The sequence below is a fragment of the Equus asinus genome, chromosome 1, assembly GCF_041296235.1.
Source record: "Equus asinus isolate D_3611 breed Donkey chromosome 1, EquAss-T2T_v2, whole genome shotgun sequence".
Classification (NCBI taxonomy): Eukaryota; Metazoa; Chordata; class Mammalia; order Perissodactyla; family Equidae; genus Equus; species Equus asinus.
In genome coordinates this window covers 128,444,134-128,470,133 of record NC_091790.1, presented here as the reverse complement: position 1 = coordinate 128,470,133, position 26,000 = coordinate 128,444,134, and the positions used below count along the sequence as shown (strand labels likewise).

The 26,000-nt window shown below is 34.5% G+C and overlaps 1 protein-coding gene across 4 annotated transcripts in view; it reads left to right on the top strand.

The window, feature by feature from the left end:
* SEMA3A (semaphorin 3A) overlaps positions 1-26,000 on the top strand; it is a 456,043-nt gene that overhangs the window by 269,024 nt on the left and 161,019 nt on the right. For all 4 annotated transcript variants that reach the window (XM_070507472.1, XM_070507456.1, XM_070507466.1 and 1 more), the window contains one exon: positions 22,471-22,628. In XM_070507472.1, coding sequence (XP_070363573.1) covers positions 22,471-22,628 — 158 coding nt within the window. The remainder of the gene's footprint in view (positions 1-22,470; positions 22,629-26,000) is intronic.

The following is a 26,000-nucleotide window of genomic DNA, read 5'->3' as shown; positions in this document are numbered from 1 at the left end:
CTTCTCAAACTGCAAATTGCCTTAATGTTGGAATGCTTTTCTCTAACTGGCATGAAGAGGTGGTGTTCTAATTTTATTTCCCCCACAATTACTATGTCAGCTCCCTTGGAAATACGGTGAGGGTAGACCGATAAAGCTTTACGGGGGAGTTTTGCATCTAAAGTGTTTTACTATGTAACAAGATCTATATGCAGTATTTCCTAGAGAAAAATACATTTGTAAAGATGAGTGCTTCCAAAAAACATCACCTATTTCTTTTAAATTACTATAAAATGAAAAGATACTGCAAATTTTTTTTTTAATTGCTGCTCTTGTAAGGTGTAGCAGTTCTGGACAGACCAGCTACTTACTTCTGTGAGTGTAGAAACAAACTTTCAGTATCACCATAACTGTATAAGCACTAAAATATGAACTAGAATTTTATGAATATTGTACCTTTAAGACCTTGGTAAACAACTTGAAGTGGCTGTTCACTATGCACAGGGGCAGATTCTTCTAATGGGTTTCTGTAAAGAGGGGAAAGCAGGCTACTGAAACAGTCCCTTTCTTTGAAAAAAAATGAAACAAGTAAAATATTTTGAGTTAATGATATGCAAAAAGTCATTACTGAGGCTTGTTTTAAAAACTGCGAGCACTGGGCCGGCCCAGTGGCACAGTGATTAAGTGCACACGTTGCCCTTCTCAGCGGCCTGGGGTTCGCCAGTTCGGATCCCGGGTGCAGACATGGCACCGCTTGGCAGGCCATGCTGTGGTAGTCGTCCCACGTATACAGTAGAGGAAGATGGGCACGGATGTTAGCTCTGGGCCAGGCTTCCTCAGCAAAAAGAGCAGGACTGGTAGTAGTTAGCTCAGGGCTAATCTTCCTCAAAAAAAAAATTTGCAAACACTTATAGAGACTAGCTTTACAAATTAGTCCATAAAATTTACTTTAGGACTGAACTGTAAACTTTGATACAAATTTTGGAATCACTAGTCATCTACAAAAACTAATATGTACAATTTTGCTCTTTGCTGTCATCTTGTAAAATTATTATATTTTACAGAGAAGATAATGTTAAAAAATTGTAGAAAAACAAGTAAAATTCAAAGCATCACAACAATATGCAACGATCAATGGAAAAACAATTAGCAATGGAATTTTACATAATAACTTTTTATTCATATTTTATTCAATCAATATTGTTGAGTACCTACAGTGTGCTAGGCACTCTGTTATGTAGAGGAGGCGTAAACACTTATGGCACTACCCAAATAACACTTATTGTCTAGTTGGGGAGAGCAACAGTAAACAAAATTATGGCAAAAATAAATATATAAAGTTCCACCCTATGATAAATGCTATGAAGCACATAGGATATCATGAAAAAATTTAACAGTGGAACCTACTGTAGATTCTCACATCAGGGAAGACATCACTGAAGTAATAATACTTAAGTTGAAACATAAGGTTCAAGTTAGCCAAGTGGAGAGGATGGAGAGGGGACTAGAAGATTCCAGACCAAGTTATAGCATCTGGTAAAGACCTAAGACAGAAAAGCATTATAGCTCTAAGTGTAGTGATGGAGGAAGGAATTAATAAGATGCTGGCTCTATCACGGCAAGCACTTGAGCAGAGGAGTTGCATGATATGATCCACGTTTTAAGAGGATCCCCCTAATTATGCTGTCTCCAATGCATTGAATGGCTGAGTCAAATATATTTAGAATTCTGTTGCATTAGTCCAGGTAAGAGAGAAGAGTGACTTGAAGTAATTTGGTAGTGGTGGCAACTGACAGGCGTGTGTGGGTTTGAGACGTATTTTAAGAGTAGAATTCACCGTGACTTTCTAAATTTGGGTAATTTACAACAACTATGAACTTTTCTATCAATTGCCCTAATAGTTAAAATCAATTGCTTGAATTAGCCATATGCTCTAGATCTTCAGAAAAGACTGCTAGTGCTATTTTCACACACACACACAAACACACACACACACACACACACACACACTGTTAAAGTAGGTAAGAATGCAAAATCCACCTTTTAACTTTTTCCTAGGAGATCTGCTCTCCAGAGTCCCCCTAACCTTGCTAGATATTAGTCAGTCTGTGGTCATTAACAACACCTTGCATGTGAATTCTCAAATTAGCATTCAACAGCCTCTGAACTCAAGGCTTTTCAGATCCCTGCAGATGTTATTCATCTTTCAGTAATGAAGTATGGTATTTCATAGAATGTAGACATTTTACAGTATGGAAAACAATGAATAGCTAGTAGTTATATCTGTATTTTTTAGATAAACATAAATATTGTGAAATATGTTTATAAGGATTTTGGATAAGTAGAGCTACCAGTGTGAAGGAGAAATATAAGCTTTTAATACTCAGAGGAATGTTAATGATCAGCATCCCTTCTAATGCCATTCAAAAGAGTACTTCTTGCCCACGCATATATTCCACATAATATTGAAATTGCAAAGATCATTCGATAACTTGCTCAAAATGTACCAAGCTTGAAAATTACAATGCTAATAGCTAATTTCTCTGGAATTTAAATAAAAACAAAGGATTCCATACATGCATTTTTAATCAGTGCTGGCATGCATAACAGACATTTCAAGTCTGACTATCTACCTTTAGGTGAAAAGGTTAGTTACAGCTAAGGATTTGGGCTTGATAATGTTATACAGAGTCCATTTAACAAAAGAAATTGAGACATTCTTGAAAACATTTACATTTTATGGGTCAGGATGGAGGACTATGACTTCCATTCAAATAAATATATAGGGAAAAAATCCTATGGCTAGAATGTACAGCTGGTGAAAACATAATATTCCCACATACATTTCATGTCTTCTTGACATGTGTATCTTCATTGTATACAGACTTATATACATACAAACTTTCCCACAGAAACATGCCACATACGTCGAATTGGAATGTGTATTTTACAAATAATTCTTTCACAGACAATCCAGGAAGTAAATACTAAGCAAAGTAATAAAACTATCTTTTCTGTGGCATGCTCAATTATGCAACATTAATATAAATCATTATTTTATAATAGATTATTTTGAAGATGCTTTCAAGTCATAGAATGACCCAAGAATGTTATCATAATTCTGACAAGACCATTTTATTAAGTGACACGCTTTCAGGGGTTCATGATTGCCTGTCATGAGGAAAAGTTTGGAGAGACTACTTTTCTGCTATAAGGCTCACAGATGAAGACTTCAAATTTCAGTTGAATCCAAATAACTAAGTAGTTGTCATAGCATGAGCAAAAATGGCATACTTTGGTCACCTCAGGAAGTCGGAAAATATAAACCCCATCATTTCCTTTTTTTTTTCTCTCCTGGTGCAGTAAATACTGATAACCTTCGATTCCAGAGGATTATATGAATAAAAAAAGAAAAATAAATTAAAAAGTCTTGTTATAATCTATACAATCCTAATTGGAAAGAATTGTCTAGAAACTTTAAAAAATTGGAATCATTATAACACCTTCAGAAGGAAAAGGTCTTAAAGATATTCAGGCATTACATTGTTTTTTTCTTTTTAACTTTGCCTGAGAAATAGTGAGGGGAAGGTATTTCCCATGTGGTCTAACATGGGCAAAGAAAGACATAGAATCTTGCTAGCAGTTCCATCATAAATCAGATGTTGAGTTAAATGTGGTATTCAGAACAAAGACTAAGCTTTCTGAATCTTCCTTAACCCTTACAGCTAAACTAGATATATTGGATAATAATTATGATATTATGTTGCTCAAATATAAGATAAATATTATTAATATAACTTTAACAAAATCTCATCAGGTCTCATCAGCAAGCAGAATTCATCCTTTAAAAATTGTTTTATTGGGTAAGTTAGAGAAGAAATATATTTAAAACATTATGACTTAGACTTTCCCCATCCTCTCCTACATAATCAAAATAAGCAAATGAGTGTAAAAAAGAAACAAGTATTGAAGCCAAGACTGAATTAGGTAACCATTTAAGGCAATGTTTGATACAAGTTGACACAATTCCTTATCTTGTACCCAAAAGAAATTCCCAAGTGGAAAAGATGGCCTATTTGAGGTCAAATGTTTTTGTTAAGTTGTTTGGGAAGAACAAGGCACACCTGCCCAAAGTATAGCAACTTCTTAAAATGTGGAAGCTCTGGTAGGAAGGTATAGAGTTGACGAAAGCTGAAATACATCCAAATTCTCCCAGAAATTGGAGTAGATTTTTTTTTTAAAGCTATGAAAATCTATTGGGAGTTGAATATATTTCAGTCTAATTCAAAGAGACACTATTTTATGAAGTCTTGGCCGTGCTGATTCAAGCAAAGGAAGAATCCTGCATGATGAAAATCTTACATGGGAAAGAGTGTTGATAGACAGGTCTTGAGTTGGAAGTATGAGGTCACTGGTTTATATCCTGGGGAGAAAACCTGGACATATTCCATGAAAAACAGCTGCTTTTGTAAAATTTAATGTCTTGCACACAAATGGAATTAAACTGGCTACTGTCATTTTACGGATTCCGCAACTCTCAAAGAGAGGTGGACATTTGGACTCAAGCATTTCAGATATGCTGCTTCAGCATGAAAATATAATTTTCTTTGAAATAAATCAATAACAGAAAAAAATTACATTGCAGTCATAGCACATACTTTATGACTTGAATTATTTACATTCATTGAGGCTTGCTTTATGGCCCAGAATATGGGTCATCTTGTGTTTCGTGTTTACTTGAAATGCATGTACATTGCATTCTTGTTTCGTCGAGCTTTCTACGAATGTCAACTAGATCAAGATGAGTGATACTGTCGTCTAAGTTTTCTGTATCCTTACCGATACATATATAGGTTCTATCAATTATTTGAAGAGGATTATTGAAATCTCTGAAAAGTGGATTTGCCTATTTCTCTGTGTAGTTCTATCAGTTTTTGCTTCGTGTATTTTGAAGGATTTTTATTAGGTGAATAAACATTTCCTAATGTCCACTTTAAAAAATGTGTAGTTCTGTTCGCTTGCGGGCCTCTGTAGCACTCCCGAGACCCTGTGAAATGGGGTGTCCCTGGGCGTAGTGCTCTGCGCTGCAGTGTCCTTGGCCCTGATTCCACCATTCTGTGAGCCTCTGGTAACATGCTCAGCGCATCCCACCCATCCTCGCTCAGGCCCTCCTTTTTTTAAAAATACCTATCCTCCTTATTGTTTTAATATTTTTACAAGGATATGTTTTTCATTTTAACAAGGAATATTTTTTAAAAAAGCAGAAACACCGCCCCACCCTCCAATTTTAGATCTTTAAAGTTGTCTTTCCTATAGCCAAGGTGACCCAGTCAGAGAGCCCCAGGCAATTTCCTGATAGATAATTGACCCTTCCCCGCCTGGACTCACGCGGGGGCTTGGTGCACCATCTCCCTGCGCCCAGGGCTCCGAGAACAGGCCTGGTGGAGATCCATAACTCCCAGGAGTAACGAAGCCACTGCAGAGAGCTGGAGGGAAACAGGCAGGCTGCCCTTCGGCCCAGCTGTAGAGATACCAGCTCCGACACACAGTAGGTGGTTAAAAAGCGGCTGGAGATGTGGAAGCCCCTCTCTGAGCAGGCCTCGCCTGAGGTTTTGTACACCAAATCCTTCCTGTTCTAGCGGCAATGCTCTATTTAAAAAGCATTTGAAGGCAGCCTGGCAGCACCTCCATATTCAAGATTGGGGATCCCAGAATTTGGTCCAGGTCTGAAAAGGCTTAGAGATGGAGCAGGATAGCGTCTTGATTGGGACCTGGGCACTGCCCTCTTAACATCGAGGGCTTGGCTATTAGCCCATGCTGCCCACGAGGCTCGCTTTCCTACCTGCCAGCAGGGACCACCATCGTCCTTCAGAAGAAGCTTCCTGGCGTAAGGATTCTGAATGCAGTAAGCAATTAGCCGTGTCTGCTGTGGGTGCAGGAGGCAGGAATAGCTGCAAATGTGCCAAGAATTTGTCATCTTCCATGTGAATGCCTGGTCAATGTCCCTCCCTTGGAGATCCTGCTCAGTCAGCAAAGTATCACAAGACGGGGACATCAGCTGATGGCCTGCTCTCTGTTGACCATCATGAAGACTTCCCTTAGCCTCAATGGATGGGAGCAGGTGCCCTCTTCTGCTGGGCCACCTCTGAGAAGGCTCCTGGCGCCCACTAGGACAGATGGATGTCCTGCCTGCCCCAAGGCCTGTATATATATGAAAGCAATGATATGTATAACAATATATACAATGGTTATACAATATATACCATTTTATAAGAAAGATTTGGCCAAATATGTACAGATATAGATAGATTTTAAAATTTAAAAACCTGTCTCTTGAAACTTACAGAAAACAGAAAGGGACATGTTTTATTTTTCAGTTAGGCATATGATTGAAACTCTAGGAAACAGTCCAAAGTTTTTATTAAGAAAATGCATATTAATCAGTTTCAGCTGTATTAGGTATTAAATATTTGTTGCGCTAATTCTATAACCTTTTTCAATGTTCTATTTACCTTAAATAGATCATTTTTCTTTAATCTGGAAATTTATATTTTTTAAAGTAAGTTAAAATTATATTAAGTAATCTGCTGAAAACATGAGGCGTTATTACAATACTGTTATGCTCCAAAATTTTAAAGGAATTGCAGACAACACTTGAGCTCAAAGAAAGGAATGGTCTACATTCATTTTCAAAATAATAAGCCTAGATAATGTCTATGCTTTTAAAATTCCCACCAAACTATTTTTCCCCAAAATATTTTAATGTCCTAGTATTTATTCATATGTTGTGTTATATTTTTAATAATCAATGTCTAATAATCAGTGACAGTGTCTCTCTAAATAATCCTTGAAAATAAGAGCAATTTTAGATTAAAATAAAGGCCCTGTGTCATACGACATTGGGAAACGTTAGGTTTAATAAAGTTTCCTTAAGTGAATTTCCTTACAACTAGACCTCTAAAAGTCTTTAATGTCTTAATTTGAAGTAAAATATAATGATGTATTTAGTATTCTTCCAAACTCAGTTGGAGAATCCTTTATTCCATGGAGCATCAAAGGAAACTAATATTTTAAGAAACATACCAGTATACGATCATTCATTCATTAATATGTATGTTTGCTTTCATTAGGCAAAGAGACAAGGAGAAAGAGTTCTTAATACAGAGAAAATGTCACATAAATGTCACAGAAAATATTTTCTAACTTTTGTTTGGAATATTTAAGATTTTCATACCCACGTGCTTTTCCTGTTTTGTGTTCTGTTTACCAACCATAGAAATATGATAGAAGGTAGAGGACAAATAAAGGCTGTATAATTAAAGTTAAATTTCACTAAAGTCACATTTTGAACCTCAAACAGCGTATCTACATTTAAGACGAAGTTCATGGTAGAATTGTTGAATTAACAAAACAAAAATACATTTAAGAAAAGATTGGCCACAAAAATAGTATAAGGCCAAGCATAAGAATCCATTTAAGCACAGAGATTAAAACGTGCATCTTTTTGCTAGCCCAGCGTGAATCTTTGCCTGCCAAAAAAAGAAAAAAAGATTGACCACTGCAAAGTACCTTAAAGATCATCTCCACTTCCTATCTCTCTGAAGTCCTGTTGACAGCTCTTTCATAAGACCTTAAAAAGCAAAACAAAAAACATGTGCCTTTTTATATTTTATGGTCGCTCCTTGGGGAAGAAAATATGCATTTTTTTATCCCTATTCTGTTGCCCTCACATGATTATAGGTAAGAGTTCTGAGGCCAATGATAACGGTGCTGCAGTGTATATTAAATCAGTGTGTGTACTGGTTGTGAATATTACAAGTCAACTACTGATGGTTCAAATGCTCTCTCTTTCTTTGATGTCTACAAGGATGATAACCAACTGTATGTATGTGGATGATGTGCCTTTCCTGATAGAGTCTCTTTTGACTTCAAGTCTGTTGGTAATTGGTACTTTTACAATAAGAGTGTTTTCAACTACCTGAATCAAGCCCTTCATAGCAGTATCACTTACTGGTTCTTGACAGCTAATGAAGTGGCAAAGTAGGGCTGATAAACTCCAGAGCCTATCAAGAGAGTTGAGGGTAGCATTTTTTAGATTCTGATTTACTAAATGAGGTGGAAGTCATTAAGTTCATCAAACAAACTCTGCTATGAACTTTTAAACTAATTTCTTGATTTTTTTAAAGTAGAAGGAATTTCTCCCTTTTGAACACTTAAAAATGACTAAAAAAGTTATAATTGAGAAAAGCTAGAAACTTTTCTGTATTTTGCAGTTCTTCTAGTTTCTACCACTTCTTAAGTTGTATCAGTAATGGCATTTAGCCTAATAAGAAAAAATGTCTATTTTAAATAATCCCCTTACAAGAAAATATAAAATTAAAATAAGTTTTTAAAATCTTGGAAATCTTATTAAAAATGTATTGCCGCTTAGGTACACAGCAAAATAGACAAGCTCAGCTTTTAAACCAAGTTTGTGAAGTGGAAAAGTACATAGGTTGCTATTTTCGTAACAATTTATTAATTGAAAAGAAAGTTAAAAAATAATACCTATCATATGTTTTCAAGGAAATAAACATGTTCCAACTTTAAAGATATAAAATTATTTTCAAATATTTAATCCAAAGTTTAGTAATAACAATATTGTTATAAAAAGTGATTGGCAGAGATAATCTTAACTATTTACATGCAAAATAAACAAGTATCAGGAAAATGAAAGAATTAAGAAATCAGTGACTTTAGATAAAATTACGTGACTCTTTCCTTGCTCACACTGAACTGTTCTGAGGGTTTTATTCAAACTTAATGGCACTAACACTTACTTTCTGTTCCTTCTTGTCTACAGGCAAATTTTATCCTTGTTATCCTCTGTATTCAGACTAATGGGAGAGTCTCATTGTGGCCAGCAGAGTTTAAAAGGAGACCATGTTTCACTCTAAACAACATTTATTACTTATCATTCTAACATTGTTATTAGCTTTTGTTTTTGTTTTTGTTGTTTTGTGAAAGAGAAACAATCACATTTTAGGATGAAGAAGTGTAGGAGGAGGTTTAATAAGAAATTGACTCACGCTGCTTTTCCGCCCGCTCTTGAAGGAGAGGTAAATCCAATTCCGAATTAGATGTTTATCCTCTGTGTCCTGTGTTGGTCTAGAGATTCTTTAGTTTCTACTGTTCTGTCGAGCCCAGAGATGTGCTTGTTTTAATGGGCCCTGGGAGAGCAAGGATTTTCAACAAGCAAGCTGGATTTTTAGCCTCGTCCTAGGGAATCACTGAGTTGTCTTTACGGCTCTTGAACCAAACATGGCTCACATCATGTTTAGCTTCAGTCCCAGAACAATTCTAAACATGACCCAATCTTAGAATAAATTTACAGCAGAATGTGTATGGAAAGGAAAATAGAACAATTTAAATTTTTCTCATTTTCTATTTAAGATAAAATACTTAAATTATTTTTTTCTGTACCAAGTAAATTTTAGAACAAATACCATCAGATAAGTTTTGCAAAAAATTATTTGGGCACAGCAGAATATAGGAAAACTTAATTTTGCCCAGAGTATCTATATAATGATCCCACTTTTCTCCCTTTTATTATGCATGTAGAAAAACTATAAACTGTTGAGTTGCTATCAATCAAACTCATTAGGGCATCTGACTTCCATTGCTTAATAAATTCTTAAATGTATCTACTCCAAAATGAAACACCTAAGTAGGGAAAAATATCTATAGCGTGTCATCATAAATAGCAAATAATATTGTCACTAAGATTAGAATGTACTCAGAATACATTGTATGGTTTCATCTAGAGACTTCTTTGATTGAGTTTGTTGGTTTTGAACACCCTCCTCTCCCACTTCCTTCCCACCTCTCTAAGGGAGATCTGATTCAAACAAAATCCTTTTAGGAGTAAGCCAGAAGTCTTTATAATTAACATGTATCTATTCTAGTTAAAGGAGTGGGACATGACTAGACATACCATATAGATGCCCTCCCTTCCCACCACCCCTCCCCCGAAAAAAATGAAGAGACAATAAAATAACCTCTCAGATGAACAACTTCTACTTTTTCAACTGACAAAATTAAATTGCATTTGTTTGTGGCATCCAGGCACTATGCAATTTAAGAGACTAGAAGTAGTAAGAACAGCAGGATAAATTATGGGTTATCTAACCCACATGCACTGTTACCCACTCATAAACATGTCTACTTTATCCACCTAATCAGAAATCCATCTGTTCATTCATTCAATAAAGACATAGTAAACACCTTCTGTTGGCCAAATCTAGGGTTTGGGTAATTCCTAACCCCAGCCACACACACCTGCTCCTCTGATTTGGTTCCTTGATTGATCCTTGAGAATGTCCACATGATCTCCTGGACTTCCCTTGTGACCTTCTCTCTCCCTTCCAACTAATAATTAAATAGACTCTTGCCTCAATCAAAAAGGGACGCTCACAAACACTGAAATAAGTATGTTCTCCAGTCTGTTCACACTTGCATGTATCAATTTTTGTCAGTGAATGAGGAAGACTTCCCTCCCGTAAATATGTCTTGGGATGAAAATGATGGAAAAATACTAATGAAATATTCAGTTTCTTTCCTCAATAAAAGTTCATTTGTTCAGCATTAGAACAATTCAAATAAATCACTCTTAAGCAGTTTTTAAAAAATATTTATAGTGGGCATTTGCAACAGATGATGGGTAACTGAGTGGTTTATAACTATTTAATTCTCCAAATGTGAATATTTTCCACAGTTTTGATACTAGAAAAATGAAGTATACAATTTGTAAATATAAAAAAACAACCCACTTACTTTCTCATAGTCATGTGGAATATGATAGTTATTTGAAGAACACACTGAAACACGTGCTGTGGCATATGTAAGTAAGCGATGAAGACTGCCTGAAAAATCAGACTTTCAATTGTGTTGATCAGATAAGGCTCTTTTTTTAAAAAAAAAAAAATACTTTGTTAATGATGATACAGTGCTTGCCACTCCTAGGCACTTAATGAACACTTGCTGGTGAACTGGCTGATAATAGAAACCTGCCTATAGAGGAGCCTTATAAATAATTAAGACATAAGACAGAATCAAAAAACAAAGTTTCGTTCTCTGAGTTAGTAACCCATCAGTCGAAGCACTAAATTAAACCAATGTGAATTGTAAAAGAAGGATCTATACTTTAATTCTAAATTTTTACTGACTAATCATCTCACACAGAAATGAGTGGTCAGTTGCGATGCATATTGGTATTAATCATTTTTATTCACACTAAAACATTTAGATTTTTATGCAATAATGACATTTAAACTCTCATTGTTATTCTTCCAAGGAGAAGTAAAAGTTAACATTATGCATTATTTCATTGTAAATTGTTTGCAACTTTTATTTTTTGAGCATATACTTGTACCAAAAACATACTGCAATATCAGGGATCAAGCAGCAAAAAATAAAGAGAAAAATTAATGTTATAATTTTTCTAGAAATTTATTTAGGAAGAGCATTGAACTGAGAGCCAGGAGACCTGAACCTAAACCTGGCTTCTGCAACTGTTAATGGTAAAGTCACCGATGCTCTTTTAATCAGACTTTATAGTGTAAGGATCCTTCTAGATCTCAAATTCAATAATTAATTAATTATCTAGTTAACCATTTTCTTTGCATATAATTAGGTCCACATTGCACTGTGCTAGCTTTATATCTAGGAGAACTAGAGCATGTACCCTAATGCCCATGTGGATGAGTGGCAGGCAATTAATGCCTCAGTGTGTGATAGGATCAAAGAGTTTGGGGCGTGAGAGGAGAGAGTAATGCCTGCTAATGCTCAAGGCTTTCGTGGGAGAGATGGCTTCTAACTGTAGCTTGAAGAATGAGAACAGGGAAAATAAACTAGAAGCAGGAGGAGGCGGGCCAGGTTTAGAGAAGAGTAAATTGGCCATTTCTGATAGAACTGTGGGAACTTACGGAACAGGCATAAAATAAGGTAGTAAAGGAAGATTAGGGACTGCGACTTTAATTAGGGAGACTGGGGGAAGGTAACAGTGGTTAGGGGAGGTGCTACTTTTTGTTGTTTTTTTTTTAATAAAAGTATTACATTTTTGAAATATGCTCTGGTCAGTTTATATGGTGATTCCCTGAAGAATATGTTAAAGTTGAGAGAAATTGAAGATAGGAGAACAATTAAACTATGTTGCTATAAACTATAGCAATAGTTAAACTATTGCTCCTGCAATAGTTTTTGTGTTTAATGTTAAAAAATAGAAGGCTGACAAACTTTTTTCACATGATTATTGTATGTAAAATGACTATAACAGTACCTAGCACATAAAATTATAAAAATTAGCCATTTTATTATAATTTTATAGCCAGGCTGTAATTAGGGTGTAGATGGCATAATTTTATTAGTCATTTGAATGTAATGTGTAACTGATTGGGAGAGCTAGTTTACAATCTGTCATACACTGTATATTGCTACATTTGCTTCTTCCTAGATGTTTATTATTACATTTACTTTTTCTGAGTGTTGTTGCATTTAAAAAAAAAAGAGGTGTTTCAAATAACAGTTATTGAGACTCTTGCTTCTATGTGACAGGACCAGGTATATGTCAGGAAAATGTTCTAGGACAAGGAATACAAAAATAAGTAAAAGCAGCATATTTTAACTTTAGAAAGGGAGCTACAAAGGTAAAGGAGCGATTCATCTGTATTTGTACAGGACAGTGTGTTTCACAAAGGAAGGCATGATACACTACCCCTTAGAAGGTCAGAGAATTCATAGGAGAGGCTTGACCTAGATCTCGAAAGATGAGTGGATTCGCCTAAGCAAGTGAGGGTGGAAGATGGAGAGCACCAGGAGGATAGAAAGCATTCTAAACTGTGGTTACTGTAGATGGCATGCCATCGAGGTAATTGGAAATAATTCTATATCTGCATGTGTGTGTGGGTAAATATACGTATTTATATATCGTTGTATATATAGGTACACACATGCACTTGCCCATGCTCTATTGGTGAATGAGCAAAAAAATAAGTGTGGAAAATACAAAGGGCTTAAATCACACAGTGGAAATTTCTAGGCAGGTTTTAAAGAGGCAAGGAATGTAATATCTGTGCCCTTGATTTTGACTCATATCTTGTTTGAATGAATTTTATTATTAAGAAGTTGTTACTGCTGTAGTTGCTTGAATGGGTGGGTATTCTGGATCTTTAAACCTTGAATGTTTGAGAATGTCCGATACTATTTCTCCTTCAAAGACAACTTTCTGGATATAAAATTATTGAGTCACATATGTTTTCACTTGGGTATTCACACAAATTCCTTTTATGCTTTCTGGCAAATAACATTGCTTTGAATAAATGTGAAGCCCACATAATTACTTCCCTTCTATAGGTGACTTGTTTTTTATTCATAAATTCTGAATATAGTCTTTGATTACTTAGTAAGTTCCATAATTGATCCTTCTATAAGATTAGAATTTTTTGGAAGATAGTGACATCTCAGACTGCAGATATAAGTTTATTTTTAGGTTTTATTTCCTATCTTTCATTCCTATTATCTTCTCATTAATCAATTTCATCTCTTTAAAAGAAAATTTGGTTTATTATTACTTATTTTGGAACTTTGGCAACCAGAATTAATCCTCTCTTTCCTATGTCAATTCCTCTTCTTTTCTATGCCTTCAACTGCATTTTGGTGAACTTTTTATCTTCTTTTGACATTGAGGAAGTGAGCTGGAGGAGTTCACAGTCTACAATCGCTGTTTTGACTTGAAAACAAGCTCCAAAATTTTTAATATACTTTTTTTCTGGGAAAATATGTTCTTCATTCTTTTATATTTTGGTGATTGGTGTGTTTCTCTATCAAAGACAGTTTGTGGACTAATCTGATGTTCACACCTTCCACTCCAGCCCTTACTGTATTTTATCTACAGTGGTCTCCTTTAGTAGAGGGATAATGTACACACAATAAATATCGTGTGTGTATGTGCGTGTGATTAGAACAATACCTGGCGTACAAGTGTCAGTTGTGATGATGATGATGCCTTTGTACTTTAGTTGTACTTCCATTCTTTATGGACATTTTCCAATAATTTCATAGCTATATAGACTCCTAGAGCTTGCTTCTGTAATAAAGCGTTTGAGGATGCAAGTTTTATGATTTTTTAACACTTTGATTAATAATTCTATCCTATCTGGAATATGTGGAGAGGTATGTTATATTTCAGCATTCTGTCTCAAAATATTTCATGCTTCATTATATTGGATATATTTTCTTAATAACTTTTGGTTTGATATTCCATTGGTGTTGGTTCCTCTCTTCATTTAATGTGGCTATTTTCCGCTATTTTCTTGTTCTTTTTTTCCATAAGACTCAAGGAAAGTGGATAGAGTGAAAGTGCCTTTTCTGTAAACTAGAAGAAAGTTATATTTGTTTTGTAGAAAGATTATTCTGGAGGCAATACATAAAATGGTTTGTTGGTGTAAACCTAGAGAGGAAGTTCTGTTAGAAGATACTTGCAATAATCGAGGGAAGAAATTATGAGGAATTGAACTATGAGAGTAGCAATGAGTATGTAAACAGAAGAAAACATAGGAGAAATTATTATAGTGTTAAACAAAACTGAAGTGATGGATTGGATCTGTGGACGATGAAGAGGTGCTGGTTTCTATGATTCTTTGCGTGAATGATACTTGCAACCAATTTTAAAACATACAGAAAGAAAAGTGATGATGTCACTAATGGAAAGAAGAAAAGGGAGTGAGCTCTGTTAAAGTCATGCAGACTCTGACATGTTTGTACACTATCTAAATAGAGGTTTCTAGTAAGTCTTTGTTTGGCCTTTGGTGGGAAATCTGTCTTGGAAGATATACATTTGAGACATGTCAAAATACTGCTAGTGATGAAAGCCATAGTTGTAGATAAGATTATATCTGCAGAATTATTATTGTGTAAAAAGACCGAGTACAGTGCAAATAAAATAATATAAATATCTAAGAGACTGGTAACTAAGGCAACTTACGTGATCATGAGAGGTAACCCCACTTCTCAATATCAGTTCTTAGTATTATCCAGAATGTATTCTTACATTTTGCACATTTCTTCTCAATAGTCAGTTCTTAGTATTCTCAAAAATTCTGCCTTCTTAGAGGTAATATAAAGTAAGACAGAGCCTGGCCTCTGCTATCAGATGGAAATGGGTATCTTGACTCTACATCATACCAGTTCTATGACCTGGGATATTCCCAATATTTATCTGAGTCAATTTCCTCATGAGAAAAAAATGGAAATGAAAATTCCCACTTCACAGTGTTGTTGTGAAGCTTAAATGAATATACTTATAAATCATTCAGCACCTTTTGGCACATAGTAGGCACTAAAATTTCTTTTCCCTTGTGTTTTCCCTTATTTCTATCTCCTAGTCTTTATTCATTTCCTGTACATGGAATGTTCAGCCCAACCTCTTTCTGCTGCTGAAAGTCCTACACATTTTTAGGTTTAATTGCCAAGCTCTTTCTACAAGGACTATCCACTCCTCCTGTGGCATTCATTTCTCCTCCCTGTTAGTTTCTTTAGCTCTTATTATTCTCTTTGTTGCTGTGTTCATTTAGTGTTTACTTCTCTCAGAGCATTTGTCTAACTTTCCAACGAGGTTTTTTTGTTTTCTGGGGCTTTTATTTGCTGAGCAGTGTTCGCCCTGAGCTAACATATATGCCAGTCTTCCTCTGTCTTGTATGTGGGTCGGCACCACAGCATGGCTGACAATTGGTGTAGGTCTGTGCCTGGGGCACCAAACTCGAGAACCCAGGCAGCTGAAGCAGAGCAAGCTGAACATAACCATGAGGCCATGGGGCCAGCCCCCCAGCAAGGATTTATTAATCTCTATAGTCCACATACTTCTTAGCCAATGCTTGTGTGTTATACATAATAAGGACTGGATACGTGTTTGCTGAATTAGTACTTGCCTAATTCGATTAAATAATAAAAATCTGAATCATCAGATTAGATTGCAAACAACTTACTTTCCACACATATTTTTCACATTATAAGAAGTGGTAAACAGTTTAATATCAACAGGTAGGCCTATCACTGATGTTTTACAAGCATATTTGAAGGAAAATGTATTGTTCCCTCCCTGACAGTGTGGTTCAGGGCACGTATGTATTGTGTGGGTCTGGAGGTGTGGAAATTGGGCTTGGGCTGGGAATGAACCTTTACTTGTCCAAAGCTCAAGTATGAGCACCTTGTAACTAGATCAGGGAGTCTATCCATGTCACAAAAGGCTGATTATTCATGTCAGCTATGAATAAGAAGCATCTGGCAGATGAGAGTCCTGGTATAAATTTAATGTGAGATCAGACCATCAGCAAATAGAAAGAACTGAGTTGCAAATGTCCTAGGCAAAGGTAGTAGGGTTGTATTTTATAGAGTGTTGTGGCCTCTGACACAGGCTGGAGAAAATAATCAATGTAAATATTACTGTTAGCCCAGGATATGTAAACAGGATGCACATTTTGGGTGTCTACCCGCTATTGAAATTAGAAAATAGATTTTTCTAAGTATATTCAAATGATACTTACCAAACTTTGTAAATTGAGAGAATATACTCAGCATCACTGAGTATAAATTAATAAATAAATAAAAGCATGTAGATGCCCACTAACATTGGCTCTGTTTATGCAATGACATGATGCGCTGTCCAGAAATGCTGGGAGCAGAGTCCATCATCCACAGTTTATCTGAGAGCAGCACTTGCCAAACAGAAGTCTGTGGAAAGGTACTTCCCATTTGTGTAATAAGTTTTCAAAACTAGACTTTAGTGAAATAAAAGTAAAGGAAGAAAATTAAGGTGAATTTTCCCACGATATAAATGTACTTATCTCTAAAGATTATCCTTTATATGTGTTTTTTGTCTTTTCTGCTATTTTTGTTAGTTAAATAAAATGCCTCCTCCTTTTTGTATGAAATGATAATGATAGTAAATAGTACTTCTTTTTGTTGTTTTGCTTTTGCAATGCAACAAAAAGTTGCCAACTTTTATTTCAGCCCCTATTTTGCTCTTAAAAGTTTTTTTGGTTTATGAAATTTAAAATATAATCCAGGAAGCACTGAAATATAGGATCTAAAAATTTTGGACCTCGATGAACTTTCCAATATTTACAAATATCTGGATGTGGTCATCATTCAGTCAAAATATTTTGGCATCATGTAGACCCAGCCTTTGACTACTTTAAATGGGGCCTTTGTCTGTTCTATGAAAAGGACAAAGTTTAAGTCATGGAAAAAGGACATAAGCCTAAAGCCATCAATGAATACAGGCAATTCATTTGAGTCCAGCAGAAGTTGGGATCCTATTACCTTTAATGCTATAAAACTTAGAGGAGAGAGAGAAGGGGAGAGTGGGAGAATGGGAGAGAGGGGAGAGAAAGAGAGAAAGAGAGGGAGGGCGGGAGGAAGGAACAGAGAAATAGAAATGTAATGGAAGTCAGAAATACAAAGAACAGGGTGGCTATTTGAATTTGAAGGTCAAGTATACAGCAGCTCTCCATCCCACTAGAAAAAGTCTAGTTCTAGGCGGTCTTGCATTCTAGAAATCAGTGTTCATTTCATTGCCTTTTTGAGAATCTGACCCGGTCATTGTAATGTAATCACCTGTATAAATTTGTGCTTATCCTAAAGATAATCAGAACACCACAGAAACCACACAGTTTTATTATGTAGAGATGAATAGTCACATATGATTTTGATGTAAATTTTGCCATTTTTTCATACATTAAAATAAATATATAAGAAGAGCATTAGTTTATAAAATAACTTTTTACAAATTTTTAAATTTTATTTATTATTTTTTTCAGGAACATTAGCCTTGAGCTAACATCTGCGGCCAATCCTTCTCTTTTTGCTCAGGAAGATTGGCCCTGAGCTAACATCCATGTCCATCTTCCTCTATTTTGTATGTGGGACACCTGCCAAAGCGTGGCTTGCTATGTGGTGCATGAGTCCGCACCCAGGATCCGAACTGGCGAACCCCAGGCTGCCAAAGCAGAATATGTGAACTTAACCACTGCACCACCAGGCTGGCCCCTAAAACAATTTTTTAATATCACAAATAATGTACTGATAGTGATTGCTAGCAATGTCTTGTCCTTATTCAAAGAGAGCTTCATTGAGATCATGATGAATTCGGGGGGAAAGGCAAATCTGAAAATTTATAAATAAGCAAGTAGAATGAAAATTGGAATTGACTCATTACAAGAGATCATGGTTTTTCTCCCATGATTATTTGGTAGGATATTCTGATTAAAGAACAGATCAATCATAATTTCTTTTCTTCTTTTGCTGCATGTTTAGATTAAACAGAAACCTATCAAATGGACTTTATGTATGTGTCCTGAATTTCATAAGACTCTATTTTTTAACTACCTAACAAGTGCAATCTATTTATAATTGATGACACTTCTGCTTTAAATTGTATGAATTGATTTTCCCTTTCAGAACATCTATACACTTATGCTTACTATATACGTCATCTTTTATCATAATAATAATGGTGATAACAATTAGTACTTATTGAAGACAAACTACTTGCTTGGCTTTATGATCAGTGTATCTTCTATTTTGTCATTAAGCAAATAATAGAAACACTAAATCATTTGGTGAATCTGGAATAAACAGAATGCTTGTTTAATAACCTTTCAAATTTAAGAATTCAAGTTCATTAAAGAGTGCTTGTCTGAAATGGCAATTTTTATTGCAATCCTACCTTTACTTCTCTTTATGGTTGATATAAAAACAGCATGACAGCATGTGGAAGTTGAAGTAATGTCTCAACCAGAGAAAAACTGAATTACACCCAAAAAGAATTAGTGCCTTTATATGCTTGGATGTTTTTACCATAGTCACGTTGATGCTATAGAAATTCAGGTTGTTCGTTAAAATAACATTTGTTGTTGTTCAACTAAATATGAACATAGGCAAGATGTGGGAAGCTAGCAGAATATTAAATATTAAATCTCACATTACTGAATATTTATTTTAGTTCCAGTACTAGTTTACGTAACGGTAAGATTTACATAACAGAAGCCCAAAAGAAACACCTAAAATTCTGAAGGAGTAGAGTCAAAGTTGGAGTTATTTAACATCAATTGCAGCTGACTGTGTCCACATATAGGAAAAACAAAATCATAAATAAGGAAAAACAGAATATTAAACAGCGCAAGATCTAGATTTAGAGAAATGGTCTCTGATTTTAACCTAGGTATTTTTGCCCTGGAAAGCGGTGAGATAACCTAAGCAATCCAGAATTTGTCATGGCTCACTGCCATAAGGGTCTCACAAAGACTCCTCTCGGTAATAAAACAACGTAAAAGGTCCCTGATAGAGAGGAACATCTAAAGAAATTGAAGCAAAAGGAATGATGAGGCAAAATTCAGCACATTTGAAAGCAGGGAAACAGCTGCTTAACCAGTACTCCAGGAAAATACTGTCTTTTCGTTTAATGAAATGATCCATCAGAAACATCCTTTACAGTGTAGTTTCCAGAGTGATTTCATACATAAACCACTCAAGACTTTTCTCAAGTTGTCTATACCTATAATTCTCCCTGAACTATTTTACAAAATTCAGCCCGTAACATATTTTTCAATTGGATGAACATTTCAGTGTTTGGAATTATGATATACAAAGTCATCATCTTTATTATTTAAAGTTCAGAGCACATAAATTGGCAAAGAAAAAGTAATACTTCACTCTTCTTAAAATGACCGTTACATTTAATATTAATGTAAATCAAAGAGCATATTGTTCTTCTTATTTATCCCCTTACGGTACAAGACCACTGATGCTAACAAATTATCACACTTGGTGAGATAGGTAGAAAAGTATTTTTTTCCGTCTGCTGCTCTGGACCATAATTTCCTACTTCTGGTCAACAAGATTGAACATATTAACATTTAACCTCTAATTAAACAAACAGGTAATCTTTAATTTAGTGTTTACTATGAGAACTATTGTTCTAGATATTTTACATGAATTATCTAACTTCACCTTCACAATAACTCTTGGAAGATATGTTATTAACCCCATCTTCCAAAAACCGAGGCCCAGGTAGTGTAAGGAATTCGTTCTAGTTTGCACACCTAGTAAATAGTTCCGTAGTGATGCTGATTTTTTTTTTACCTATAACTGGATGACTCCATGTTCTATAGCTATAGTAGTTGTCTTCCTATAACTTCTTCCACTTAATGCTTAGAGCTGCCTTATGTAGTTTCCATGCATTTCCATTTAAAATCCACCCTTCTGTCCCCTTGCATTGGTTAATATGTCTATGTACTTATCTTGGTTTAGACTCAGCTGGCTTTTATTTTTAAGTTTGCCTAGCTACCTTTAGTTTGCTTTCTCTGGTTTTAGGGTAGAATTATAGAGTTTAGAATTGGAAAAGTGAATGAAGAGCATCTAATCTATTTGACAAACAGACCTCCTTAAACAGCCATTCAGTCATCACATGAATATATCCAGTGACATAGCCCCTGCTTCTGGTAGCAGCCCTTTTCATCCTCACACAGCTCAGAGTACCTGAAATTACAGTCTTATATTGACTCTCTGTAGCCTTGATCCTTTGAAGTCATTTGGACACTGGTAAGAGGAACGACATTTAAATTCAGATACCATGTAGTGGATTCTCTGCTTTTTCTCTCTGAAGACTCATAGCTCTCATTTCTTTTAGGTATGATTCACATGAATGAAACTCTTTCCCTTGATCTAGTTCTTTTTTCCCTCCTTCCTTCCATTCTTTCTTGCTGCTTCTTCCTTCCTCCTTCTTCCTTTCTTTCTTCCTTTTTTTCAGCAGGGTTTGGGGGTGGAATAAGACCAGCCTAGTATTATACTGTTTCTCATGACGAGATTAGAAAAGCGTCTTTTAACAACTTGTTAACAATTAATTCTTGTAATTTTGTGTATTAGATAGATACATTTTGATATTTATTGACCTGGTAATATGGAAAAGAAACCGTGTGAGTTGTGGATAATGAGATATTAATTCATATTTCATGAAGTGAGAGAATGTTAATTCTGGTAGATAAATCATCTATATGAATGATTGTAATAATTGACAGTGTGATATGAGCAAGTTATAAGAGTAATTCAAGCAAAATGTTACAAAGAAATTAGTTCTATGAGAATTTCTTAGAGACCGCATTTGAACTAGCTTGGAAGAGTGGATACTATTTTGTCAGGTGGCATATAGTTGTATGTGTCAGGAACAATGGCAGCAAAGGCTAAAATGGATGACTACAGAGCATGTTTTTCTGCAGGGTAGAGGTCGTGAGGAGGAGTACTGGGGTGGGGTCTAAACTCAAACCTGTCCTTTAATGCTAAGTTAAGGAGTTTGAACTTTATCACCTATTGAAATAATGTTTTTGATAAGGTGGAGAAAGCAGTAGAAGAAATAGATAGAGCAAGGCAATTTATCAAACAGCCAATGTCCCAGGGTAGGGGTTTGGACAAAGAAAGGGTCTACATTGGTGCTTCCTTTCTTTGGAAGACACATTGTACATTTTATGTATGCTAATGAAAGGCCTCTACTATATGTGCACTGTAAAAATCTGAATCATTGATTCAAAACACAGTTTTGGAGGATCTTCAACATTTCTGTCCTATGGATGCTGGTTGTATTGGTATATATATACATAATTTTGTTTGAAGCAGATACTTAAACCTCTTTGGTGATTATCAACAACTACCTTTCTAAGGCAAAAGTGAATTTACAATTAATGTTATTTTTATCTGAAAATATTTTACTCACTTAAAGTATAGGCTTAAAAGTTCAGTATTTGCCCATTCACAGCAAAAGAAAATTGGAGAGCAATAACAAACCAAAAATTTGAGGTCAGATAATAAAATTAACTTAATTCATGTTTTCGTAAAAGTCTAACTCAGTTTCTCTATATGTCAGTTACAAAACATTACTAAGGATGTAGATGGTGGAGTTAATGATTTAATGATCAAAAGCACATATTAAAATTCCTCAATAGTAAGAGGTCGCAAACAACATAGAAGGTTAAACAATGTTTCCCCCATACTACTTTTGCTCTGTTGGCCCCTATACTTATTCTTCTAGCTAATGACTTAGAGCAAAAGAAACCACTTAAACAGGTCTTTGTAAAATTAAAGACATTTTATATACAATACTGCCCATTCTAATCTATCACTACACCCAAAGAGATTCTACGAGACCAGTTGTGTGGGCAAGGTATTTCTCTCTCTTTCTTCTGTAAGAGTGTGTGGTCTTGAGTATGAAATCAGCAAACTAATAAATATAACTTCCATTTCAATGAGATGTGAAACAAATTGGCTTCTGTATATTTCTTAGTACCATGAAGAATAACCACTGGTTGGTAAGTACAGCAGGCAGTAGTCAGCTTACCATGTACGAACAGTCTATGCTTATGTGGAACCTCACATTAACACCCAATGTCTTGCTTCGTTACCTTGCAGAAATGTTGGACTCCAACAATGTGATCACTTTCAATGGGTTGGCCAACAGCTCCAGTTATCATACTTTCCTTTTGGATGAGGAACGGAGTAGGCTGTATGTTGGAGCGAAGGATCACATATTTTCATTCAACCTGGTTAATATCAAGGATTTTCAAAAGGTATCTTTATTCTCATGCATATACTGTAGTTCTTTTGAAACAACTGAAAATATAAATAATCCTCTAGCTATTTAACAGTGTGACAACTGAAAAAAATGTTTAAATTAGTATTTTATCTTTTAAGATGGAAATAAAAATAATGCATTAATTTGATTATCACAAATGAATAGATGCAGTAAACCATAAAAATCATTGGGGAAGAAACCATAGTATTTTCAATGATCATTATAAGAAGTATTAACTTCAGCTTATCCTTCCATAGTTATATCATTTTCCTGCATAGATTTAAAATACTTGAATCGTTACAGAAATATAGTTGATTTCATGTACTGTGTATACTATGTTTATATTTGTACATCTCTCTATATTGCCAGCAAATGCAGAGTATATAAATCATTATACACATGCCTATCTGACGTGTCACTTGTGTTTGTAAATAAAGTTTTTTGGAACATGGACACTCTCATTCATTTACATATTGTCTATGTCTGCTTTCGTTCTACAATGGCAGAGTTGAGTAGTTGTGATAGAGATCATCTGGCTGACAAAGCCTAAAATACTTACTATCTGGTCTTTTAAACAAGAAAATTGCCAAAGCCTGATTTGGAAGATCACTTTTCAGTGTCAGGTTTTTGCAAATGTGGTCGTTTAGACACTACCAGTCTATCAATTTTATTCTTATTCTTTATAGTGTTTCTGGCTTATGTAATTAATAAGCTATACATTTTGGAAAATAAACATTGATTGACAGATTAGTGGAAATTGTGCTACTGAGTCTATATGCTGTACTCTAAGTCAACCATTTATTCAGTCAATATCTCCAGTCTTAATTCTCTGAGGAACAAAGATCTTTAAGCACAACTTTCACAAGAGTGCTAGTGTTAGTGCTTTTAAAAGTACATGCATTGCAGGAATTACGTATGTTAGTTTTGTTTCTTCTTAACTCTGAGGACTTTAAAGTGATGTGCCTCCACTTCTTATAAACTAACAGACTGGACATTAATTTTTAAAAAGTAACAGAATTGAAAAAAGCTTTTGTTCTGGCTGAAGAATGTTGCTTTTGGGATACAAGGAAGATTTAAACTCAAAGCTGATTCAAATCTCTAATAGAGTATACCACTAAACTGAAGACTTTTACTTTTATTACTCCAACTCTAAAATTCTGACTATATATAAAAATATTTGATTTGTTACATATAGTCATATGAAATGGCAATGCTCTTACCGATATTTTAGAATAAGATGTGGCATTTAAATATCACCTTGGGTATTTCTTTTCTGACTTTTCAATCTGTTTGATTTCTAAACCTACTCAGATAACAGCAATATCCCTAAGATTATCTACTATCTAAAAAAACTGCTTATTCATTTGTTTTTCTGAAATAGTAAAAATATTTTTCTTGGAGTCTTTTCTAAAGTAACAAAATAAGCAGGTTTTTGTTGCTGTTTTAGTGAAAGGAAACCATCCTTCATAAAATGAATTAAAAATCTAATATGATTAAGAAAAATTTGATATTTTATAATGGGAGGTTATATCAGTTCATATTTTCAGTGTTTATGACATTTTTATCATTTTATAAAATTCATATATATGAATATAAATATATATGTATGTATCTATAGATAGATATTATATAAACACATATCACTTCAGAATATATATATATAACATATTTAATGTTTCTCTCTGAATAAATATTCTTAGTTTGGGTTATATATTCAATTGATTCTAAAATTGCAAAGAACTAAATTATCATATCATATGAGACAAGCTACTATTTTATAGATGAGAAAAATCCTAGAGCCATTTGTGTGCTCGAGATATATCACAGTATCTTCTACCAACGAGGTTTGTAATAAATATATCCTGAAGTAATGAATTAAATAAAAGTTAAGTGATTTGCTCAACATCCAGTGTTCTTCTTGTAGCTCTGGCTCTTGAGCTTAAAATCATTATTCTAATAATAGAAGACATATTTTTAAAAATCCATTCCAAACATATTACTTAATTTTAATTACATCACCCTGTTTATAAAAGTAAATGCAGTTTACTTAAGGATGTACATTTGTTTGTCTATATTTGTCTATTAGTGCTCTTTTTAACCTATGTATAATGTTATTCAACAACTTTTCCTAAGCACCTACTATTGTGATAAACTCTATAGGGGACACTATAGTATGTCATAAATCCTCATTGAGGAACTTACAAGATAATATTAAAGATAAGATGTATGAACATAAAGGTAAATTCTAGGCCAATCCCTGTTAGAACCAAAAGCACATTCTCGGATTTAGAAGGAACATGGGAAGATTCTTGGCCTTGATAAAAGAGTCTAATCTATTCGAGACATAAATGCTTGTTAAATAACAAGCAAGAGGGACTACCAGGAGCAGCATCAGAGAGGCATAAAGAAGGGAAAGGGTAAAATAGATCATGAAGCGCTTGGAATATGAGGATGAGATCTTTAGACATTGTTTGTTAACTGAGAAATTTTGGAGCAAAGAAGACAAAATATCAACAGCTTAACAAATCTAACCAAAAAAGTTAGGAATTGTTCTTCATGGAAATGGATACTGTTGGAAAGACAATTAAATATGTATATTTATTTATAATATATATATATTTGTTCCCTTGACTTATAGTTATCCTCATTAAATTCCTTTCCAAAAGAGCACTTTCTGCATCAAAATGTATTTTACTCATGCCAAATCTTTAAGCTTAATTTTTTTTACTCTGGAACTCTAGAAAGAGTACATACCTCTCTAAGTATGAGAGAATTTAGCATGAATGTTATCAAAATTGTTTTTTTATTAATATTTGACATAGAGAAATGACAAAATGAGGCCCATACTGTCTCAACACCAACATCAGGAGTTAGAAAACTATGAGAAAACAACTGGAAAATTCAAACATTTTGAATTAAAAAAATTATCTGTTTTAATAGTCTGATTTTTGCACAATCTAGTCAATATGAAAGTCAATATGAATATGAATATGAAAGTCAATAAATTTTAGCTCTGTTGTATATTATTACTGTTGTGTCCCTGAGAACATTTGTATTTGGTTCTCATCCACTGTAATCTTTAAGAAAGAATGGATTACTTGGCCTTTCCATAGTCAATGTAAAGATAGGGCTGTGAAACCTGTGGAAGGAACTGCCCAGCAATTGCTCCAGTAATTCAGGAGTCAGGGTAATGTTACTTGTAAAGATTAAGGATTGTTCACTTTACTTGTAAGGATCATATTCTTGAATGTCTTTACTATGTGACTACTTTGTAAAAAAGTTGTGGAATAAGTCAAATGATAGTTTTAATTTACACACACAGACATACATGAAAAGAAAAGCACACAAAAAAAGAAAAGAATACATA